The sequence below is a fragment of the Mus musculus genome, chromosome 4 (genome assembly GCF_000001635.26).
Source record: "Mus musculus strain C57BL/6J chromosome 4, GRCm38.p6 C57BL/6J".
NCBI classification, from domain to species: domain Eukaryota; kingdom Metazoa; phylum Chordata; class Mammalia; order Rodentia; family Muridae; genus Mus; species Mus musculus.
This window is the reverse complement of record NC_000070.6, coordinates 134,929,865-134,938,795: the sequence shown is the minus strand read 5'-3', so window position 1 is coordinate 134,938,795 and position 8,931 is coordinate 134,929,865. Positions and strand designations below refer to the sequence as shown.

At 48.1% G+C, this 8,931-nt stretch overlaps 1 protein-coding gene across 1 annotated transcript; it reads right to left on the bottom strand.

Annotated features, from left to right (window-relative positions):
• Positions 1-1,258: 1,258 nt before the first annotated feature.
• Positions 1,259-7,816, bottom strand: Syf2 (SYF2 homolog, RNA splicing factor (S. cerevisiae)). Its single transcript, NM_026780.3, has 7 exons — positions 7,778-7,816; positions 7,512-7,616; positions 4,215-4,340; positions 3,747-3,864; positions 3,332-3,422; positions 2,715-2,813; positions 1,259-1,956 (listed from the first exon to the last, which is right to left on the bottom strand). Exons 1-7 carry the CDS (start codon positions 7,799-7,801, stop codon positions 1,791-1,793), a joined length of 729 nt encoding a protein of 242 aa, NP_081056.1. The 5' UTR covers positions 7,802-7,816; the 3' UTR covers positions 1,259-1,790.
• Between the last annotated feature and the right edge of the window lie 1,115 nt (positions 7,817-8,931).

The window sequence follows — 8,931 nt, the reverse complement described above, 5'->3', positions numbered from 1 at the left end:
GAAGGAGGAGTTGGGGTGCACATAACCAAAATGCATTGTTTCCATGTATGGAGCTGCCAGAGAATAAATACAAGAAATGTATTCTATTAAAACTGTTTAAACACAATAGAACATAAATATTTATTTATTTATATATTTATTTGTTGTGTATGTGCGTGTGTCTGAGAATGTGTGGAGATCGGAGAACAACTTTCTGGAGTTGGCTCTGTCCTACTAAACTGTCCTGGGACTCAAATTCAGGTTATCTCTTGGCACAAGTGCTTTTCCCCTTGAGCACACACTGACTCTCTCTCTCTCTCTCTCTCTCTCTCTCTCTCTCTCTCTCTCTCTCTCTCTTCTGTGTGTGTGTGTGTCTCATAGGGGAGGACTGGCACCTCCACTCACACTAAATAGACCTGGGCATGGTGAGACACACGTGTAATCCTAGCACTTGGAAAGAGGATCAGGAATTCAAGATCACCTTCAGCTCATAGGTCAGGGGCAGCTTCCACTACACGTCTAAAGGGAAGCGGGGTGGGAGGAACACACTACGAGTCATCAATGCCATCTTCGGAACATTAAAAGAACTCTGCAGCTAGCAAAATCATGCCTCTCCTAGAGCATGAGACAATCACAGTTAGCGGCTGTGGACAAACTGAAGCAGCCCACACCTGGCATTACAACAAAAACACATTCACATAACATAGTTTGGTTTGAAAGAAACCAAAATGCTCACTACACGCCTGCCTCTAGCTGGTGAGTGCTGGGATTAAGGATATAAGCAGCCTGTTTATTCTTGTTGAATATCAGAACATAGATGCAGATGGTGTCTGGGTAATGAGGTTTTAATTGGGGTACCTACAGCTTCTGTCTCGCATTCACTCTTTCCCAGACACAATCTGCAATGCGTGCCAGGCAACTGTTTTTAAATTGGTCTGTCCTGACAAAGTTGTGGGGAAAAGCTGCTCTGCTATATTTAGCATGTGCTGACTGGCATTTGCGTGCACTCTTCTGACCATGTCTCTCCGATCAGCAACAGCCTTCCCTGGATCACTGCTTTCTCTCGTTTGTGTATAGAGTACATTGAAGCAGAAGTAAGGCTGTCTACGCATGAGACTGTAGACCACCCGTTCTTTCAGGTTCTCAGACCCCAGGCTGAGCACAGATCTGCAAAGGTTGGCAAAAGTCAACACTCAGCCTTACACTGATGTGTCACATATGCTCCCACACTCGTGTAAGTACCCACAATGTTTAAGTTACAGACACTGTTCGAGACTCTATTCCAAAGCATTTTATTGTTCTTTAAAAAGGGAGTGTGCACGGCTGACGGCCATGACCTCTGACTCCAGTCCGGGCACAGTGCCAGAACTCCAGGAGCATCTGTCTCAACAGCCTCTGCTTCTCAGTCCCCTCCTGGCCAGTCCCAAAGCCCGGCTGGAGCTTCCGTCTTCCTCCTAACAACACTCAAAAGCAGCAGTGACTGCACCCGTGTACATCTAAGCCCCAATAATTCAAAGGTTATATGGTTATGCACATTTAAAATACATAGAAAAATAATAATTAGGATTTATACAAATTAGATTTTTACAAAACATCAATTACTACAAGAAATACATCGTCTATCCAAGCACAAAAATGTGAACATATGCATGTGGCAGAGGAGGTGAGAAAAGACATTTATTTCAGAAGCCCAGTGGGGAGGCAGGGGAAGTGGGACAGTAATCGACTGGTCCCACGAGGGAGGTTGAATTTGCCAGCAGAAGCCTCCGACCGACCGTTCCCAGCTTCTGCGCTGCTCCCGAGGTTTAAGCTCACACAGCTGTGCCTCTCTCCAGGTTCTGCTTGATCTCGGCCGTGTACTTCCCGTAGAACCTCTCTGCTTTCTTGTTGAACTTGGCGTTCCTCTCATTGATGTAGTCGATGTCGGCATCATCATTGTACGGGCGTCTTCGGCTGTATTTGTCTCGCTTTTCAATTCTAGGGGAAGGAAGGGAATTATGAGGTTCCGAACCCCCTTCCCCAGGCCTCTCTATTCTTGACCCCAAAGATCCACCTGGATCTAGGGTTGATCCCAAACCCTAGGCCTGAAGGCGGCGTTCAACCACCTTCTGGTCTGAACTGCCTTCTCTGATCTTAATAAAACATGGGCAAAAAGTTCAGGCGAAAAATCTGCATTCCTAATAAAACACCTTGGGGGGACAAAAAAAGTAGACATAAGCCAGGCATGGTGGCGCACACCTTTAATCCCAGCACTTGGGAGACAGAGGCAGGCGGATTTCTGAGTTCAAGACCAGCCTGGTCTACAAAGTGAGTTCCAGAACAGCCAGGGCTACAGAGAAACCCTGTCTCGAAAAAACAAAAAGAAAGGAAGGAAGGGAAAGGGAAAGGGAAAGGGAAAGGGAAAGGGAAAGGGAAAGGGAAAGGGAAAGGGAAAGGGAAAGGGAAAGGGAAAGGGAAAGGGAAAGAGAAAGAGAAAGAGAAAGGGAAGAGAAGAGAGAAGAGAAAGAAAGAAAACAGTTTGACCCCAAAGCACTTTGATTCCATCCATATTCTCATTTCACTCCAAACGCTATGGCTCAACCCGCCTGCACTGTCACCTCAGAACATCCAGATTACGGGTCACAAGTGAGCTGGGATCACTGCTGTGCCCTGGGAGAGCATCGGCCTCAGATCTACCTCCCATCCACTCCCTCACAGAGTACGGGGCGCCCCCGCGATCCCGGCTGAGTACTTACTGCTTTTCCAGGTCTAAAACCATTCTGTCAATTTCCTCTGAGGAAGGCACGTGCGTCCCATGGAGAAGACTGTTGGATGTTGGGAAAAAATCTTCTCCACTAAGAAGACAGCAAGAAGAATTTCCAGTCAGACAGGAAGGAGTACTCCAGTGTAATTTCAAACTACACTACCACTGGTAATGAGAGACAGCACAGAACTATACTCATTACACAGGAAAGGAAAAAGAAGAAAAGAAAATGCAGGCTCCCAAAGGATGAGCCAGGCTGGGTGAATAGCCTATAAGCCAGCCCCAGGCGGGATCTCTCCAAGGAAAGTCAGGGCCTAACGCCTGTTCAATGATGAGAACAGTAAATAATTTTACCAAGAGACAGCCACTGATAAGACTTGCTTCATCAATAAATTGAGTTTGGTCAGGCAAGTTGGCAAACATATATAATCCCAGCACTCAGGACAATGAGGCAGGAGGATTGCTGTAAATTTAAGGACAGCCCAAGCCACAGAGTAGAAATGTCTCAAATAAGTAAAAAACTCCTTTAACTAGTTTGTAAACAGGTGCCTTTAACAATCTGCTTCCACCTCCCTCCCAGATCGGTCTTGCACTCTGCCCAGGACTTACTGCTTCTCTCTCTGTCGCTCATAGCTTTCCATGTCAGGTTTGATCTGCTTGGTCAGCCGGTGATACTGGCGTAATTGGGCAGCAGCATAATCTAAACAAAATGAAAACCATTACCACTGTCCTACACGCACAGGGCACTATCCTAAGCACAGCCTCCACCCAACAGGCCGATGAGGTGGCACACTCCTGTAACACTCAGGAGGCTGAGGCAGGACCCGGAGTTTGCAGACTGCCTGGGGTATATAGACGCCTAAAGAACACAATGGCTACCACAACAAAGGCTAACTGTACACGAAGGACCAAAGCAGTCAACAGGACTTTCCTTGGCCTCCTAGAATTCTCCACGAACAAAGCTCAGCGGATATGCGCTCTCCTGAGCAGAAGTCTTGGTCCAAGAGGCCCAGGCCAGCTGTACCTGAAAACCCCAAGTCAGGGTTCTTCTTCTTCTTCCTCCTCTCCCACCTCTCAGCGTCCTCTGCGCTGATCTCCAGCAACTTCACCTTCTCGTAGTCTTCCCCTCGAGCTGCACACTCCTGCAAAGACAGGCAGCGCTACCCACTGTACTACCCACCGTGCCACCCTGCATTTTTTGTTTTTTGAGCGCAGGCTGACCTCAAACTCAAAGCAATCCTCCAGCCTCAGCTTCCCAAGTGCTGGAACTATATGTGTGACACACCATGGCTAACAATTTGACCTATTTTAAGTGAAAAAAAAAAATACTATCAAAATATCAAGTAACAGGTCATCGAGGTGGCTCAGGGGATACAGGTGTTCGCTGCCAAGCTCGACCACCTGAGCCCTGTTTCAGGAGGAGCACGGGGGTGGAGGAGTGACTCCTGTAACTCTCGGGCCCACACACATACAAAACACAATGTAGTTGAACCTTTTTCTTCTCCTCTTCCTGGAGCTCCCACTCCAGACGCGCTTTCTTGGCTTCCCAGTTTGCAGGCAACTTAAGTCTTTTGTCTTCTTCCACAACTTCCTGGTGATTCAGCTTACGAGCTTCATTCTAAAACCGTAAGAGTGAAGGCCATCAGGTAAAACAGGAGAGGGACCCACACAGACCCTGTCTTATGTGCAGTGACTAAGGGACCCCACTGCACGCAATAAAAACCCAGCAAGTGACTAAGCTCAGGAAAAGACTGAGAAGGTTTAACAGAGAGAACGAGACTGCTGTGCTCAGAGCTCTGTCGTTCCAGAGCCCGAGGGCGCCGTCACCTCTGCCTGTTCAGATGGGTGGTCCCTTGCATAAGGGGTTCAGAATAAAGGCTGACAAAGCATAACTGTACCCCGCCATAGTACAGTAGCAATCACAGACTTTTTAAATCCTCTTTATAACTGTACTTGTCTTTTCTGTGTGGACACACACATGGCGGGTGGTCTGTGTGCAGATCAGAGGTCAGCTCCCAGGCAGCAGCTATCTCCTGCCACCATGCAGGTTCTGGGGATCAAACTTAGGTCCTTAGTCTCCTCACAGCAAGAGCATCCACTGAGCATCTCGGGCCTAAGGGATGGGCTCCTTCTAACCTGGTTTGTTTTTGTTGTTTTGTTTCTTAAAGCCTCAGTTTGGACTGGAGGCTTTCATGCCTCTTTACCTCTAAACCATTCATAGTCGTTCATAGTCAGTACTCCAGGTCACTCCAAGAGAAGGGAAAGGAAGGAACGCCCAGAGCTCGCATTCAGAGGATCTTAGCACTGCGTAACACCAGCATTTCCTTTGTTTGGGTTTCTTTAGACCATGGTCTAATGCACTCTAGGCTAGCCTCAGCATCATGGTCTAATGCACTCTAGGCTAGCCTCAGCATCATGGTCTAATGCACTCTAGGCTAGCCTCAGCATCAATCTCCCTCTGTAGTCAAGGACTCCATAAACTGTCCAAGCACAGAAATGGCAGCTGCAAGCCACCAGAGTCCATTAGTCTAAGGAAAATGTAAGTTAGATATCACATAGGCCACACACTGGTGACATCTGGTCCAGGAAGGCAAGCTCCCAGCTCCAGGCGCATGGGCTGTGGACAGCCTCTCTGTAAGTCAACATTTAAGCACAATAATTTACTATTAACTCTTTCTGAACAGAAATATTTGTGGGACTGGAGTTTTTGCTTAGCATGTGAATACTGGCTGTGAATGTTGGACTATGTGTGTGTGCTGTGTATATTCACATGTGTATGGACACACGTGTGCAGGTGTGCATGCATGTGAAGGCTAAGGACTGATGTTGGGCGTATCCTCAATTGATCTCTACCTTAAATATTGAGGCAAGGATGGCCACTTGAACTCAGAACTCAGTGTTTGCTAGTCAGCCTCATTACTCTGCTTGCTCCAGAGATCCTGTCTCTGCCTCCACAGTGCTGGGATAAAAGGCAGGCCACCACACCCACCCAGTATTTATTTATGTGTTCTAGGTGTCCGGACTCTGGCCTTTAGGATTTCTGCAGCAGGTGCTTGGTCCATGATCCCCAGCACGCAGAACAGTGGTGCTCAACCTGTGGGTCGTGACAAGGGTCACATATACGATACCCTACATACCAGATATTTACAGCAGCAAAACTACAGTTATGAAGCAGCAACAAAATAAATTTATTGTTGTGTGTCACCAGAGCATAAAGAAAGCTGAGAACCACTGTTTACATTGTAAATGTTCAGAGATGCACTGTCTCATTTGTTTGTTTTGTTTTATATTCTTGGAGGCTCAAAGGCCATGTTTTAGAAAAGGAAAAAAAATAGTTCTTTTGAGCCAGCAAGATGGCTCAATGGGTAAGGGTGACTGCTACATAGCCAGATGACATCAATCCCTGGAAAGGCCACATTATGGAAAGAGAAAACTGACTTACTCCTGTTGTCCTGTCATCTACATACACTCCATGACACTTGAGCACACATACATACAAAGCCACAAATACATTTTCTTATTTCTGTGTGTGCATGCGCATGCCTTAGCCTTGTGTGGAGCTCTGTGGACAACCCTGTGAAGACGGAAGTCAGTTCTCTCCCTCCTTCCACTTCTCCCTGAGTTTCAGGGGTCAAACTCAGGTGGCCAGGCTTGTACAAGGGCCTCTAACACTGAGTCATCTTGCCAGCCCAAGAAACACTTTATTCAAGACAGGGGCTGGACTGGGCACTTTAATCCCAGCACTTGGTAGTAGGCAGAGGCAGGAGGATTTCTGAGTTTGAGGCCAGCCTGGTCTGGTCTACAGAGTGAGTTCCAGGACAGCCAGGACTATACAGAGAAAAACCCTGTCTCAAAAAAAAAAGACAGGAGCTGGAGAGATAGCTCAGCAGGTAAGAGCACTGACTGCTCTTCCAAAGGTCCCAAGTTCAAATCCCAGCAACCATATGGTGGCTCACAACCACCTGTAATGGGATCTCACACTGTCTTCTAGTATGTCTGAAGACAGCTACAGAGTAATTTTTGTAATAAATAAATCTTTGGGCCGGAGAGAGCAGGGGTGACCAGAGCAAGCAGAGGTCCTAAATTCAATCCCCAAATACCACATAAAGGCTCACAACCATCTGTACAGCTACAGTGTACTCACATACATAAAATAAATAAATCTTTAAAAAAAAAAGAGATCAAGACAAAAACAAGTCAAGCAGGCTGAAAATCTTGGCAGGTGCTAGAAGGGAGACAGTAAGAAGATATAGCATGCCTTTTGAATTATAGTCCAAGAAAACAAGCAGGTTCAGAAAAAGGGTCAGATGACCAAGCAGTCACATAAAGAAGTGAGAGGGAGCTAGCTTCTGGGAAAGAATGCTAATGTTGAGAGTGACTCGCCAGCCATGCTTACGATTTGAGTAGACATCCAAACAAGAGATGGGAAATAAGTTATACTTTTTTGAGTCTGAACTCGGAGAAAAGGGAAAGTGTGTGCTCGCTGTTTTTAAGGTGAGAAAGGTCTGATTACTATTTCTAACCAATTATTTCCCTAGATGAAAAACGAAGAATCATGGAACAAGAGGAAAAACCTAAGGTACACCCGGTAATGTGGGTGTGGCCGGGTGGAGCAGGCGGGTGGGGCTTTTGACGTGTGTCAAAGCGATCTCAACCCGAGTCCAGACCCACCGGCGGGCGGAGATCTGGTCCCGGGGACGCCGGGTCCGGAGATCTGGTGCGTGGTGCGCCTTCCTCCTCCTGCTCCTCCAGCCCTACTGCCAGCCTGGCCCGCAGCCCCGCCACTCACCCGCTTCAGATGCAGCTCACGGAACTTGCGTAGTCTCTGCTCCCGCTTCTGCGCCGCCAGCTCCTCGGCCGCCAAGGGCCTGGCTTCCGCGCCATCCGCGGGGACCTGCGATCATAACCGGCTTCAGGCTCGGCGTCTGCCAGGGGCCACGGCCCAGGCCTGGGCCCGGCACCCTGGTCTCCCCGGGAGCCGCACCCGGATCCCACCCATGTCCTCAGCCCCGGCGTCTCCCGGACTGACACCTACGCGAAGCCGGTGATACTCACCACAACTTCAGTCACAGCCGCCATTACAGCCTTCTCTCTACTTCCGTCAACAACGCTGAGCACTTCCGGCGGCCTCTGGCCCGCGGCCCAGACTCAAGCCTTCCCGATGGCGTCAGTTTCTTCCGGCCTCTCACGCTCCTTTTAGTGGGAGGGACTGACGCGTGGTATGGCTATGCGCAGGCGCAAACGGGGCGGGGCGGGGGCGGGGCCCGGGAGGGACGACAAGGATGAGGAAGTGCTCCGAACCTGTCACCACATAGAATGGGACGCCTGGTTGGGGACTGCGTATCCTGTCACCAGCTCTAAAGAACCTTGTCTCTCTTGAATTTAATCCGCATTAAGTCCCTTCCATAGAGTAGATAATTTGCTGATGTTACTAACTGTAGAAGAGCAGGGCGGGCCCCATATCGTTCACTCTCACATTCCAGCACCAGAGCAACTACTAAGGTCACTAAGATAATTCGGGAATAAGACAGGGATATATGAAACGTGTACCTTTCAAAATCGACGACTAATTAATTTTAGAAATGAAAAAGCCATCCCACGTGTAAAAATAGCTGGGTACAAATCGGCTGTGGTGGCATTCTCCTAGCGTCTCAGCCGGTGGAGGCAGGAGAATATCAAGTATGAGGCTTGCCAAGGCTACACAGTGACTTCTAGGCTAGCCAGTGCTATAAGACATGGGATATCTAAAAGCTTAAGCACTGGCAAGAAAAAAATGTAAACTGTGGGCAATTCTCTTTTGAGTCCCCCTCCCCTGTAGGAAGCTACTTCTCAAGCTTAATAAAACTTGGCTTGCGCCTGGCAGTGGTGGCACACACCTTTAATCCCAGCACTTGGGAGGCAGAGGCAGGCGGATTTCTGAGTTCGAGGCCAGCCTGGTCTACAAAGTGAGTTTCAGGGCAGCCAGCCAGGGCTACACAGAGAAACCCTGTCTCGAAAAACCAAAAAAAAGAAAGAAAAAGAAAGGAAGGAAGGAAGGAAGAAAGAAAGGAAGGAAAAGAAAAGAAAAATCCTGTCTCTGGATTAAAAGAAATGAGTGAGTTACTTGGCTGGAAGAAGTGAGGCAGGTGAGTTGAGTCTAACTAGCACACAAAATCCCCACAAATCAAATGGAAGGCAATACATACCTCTAAATGAGGAAGTTACAGCCG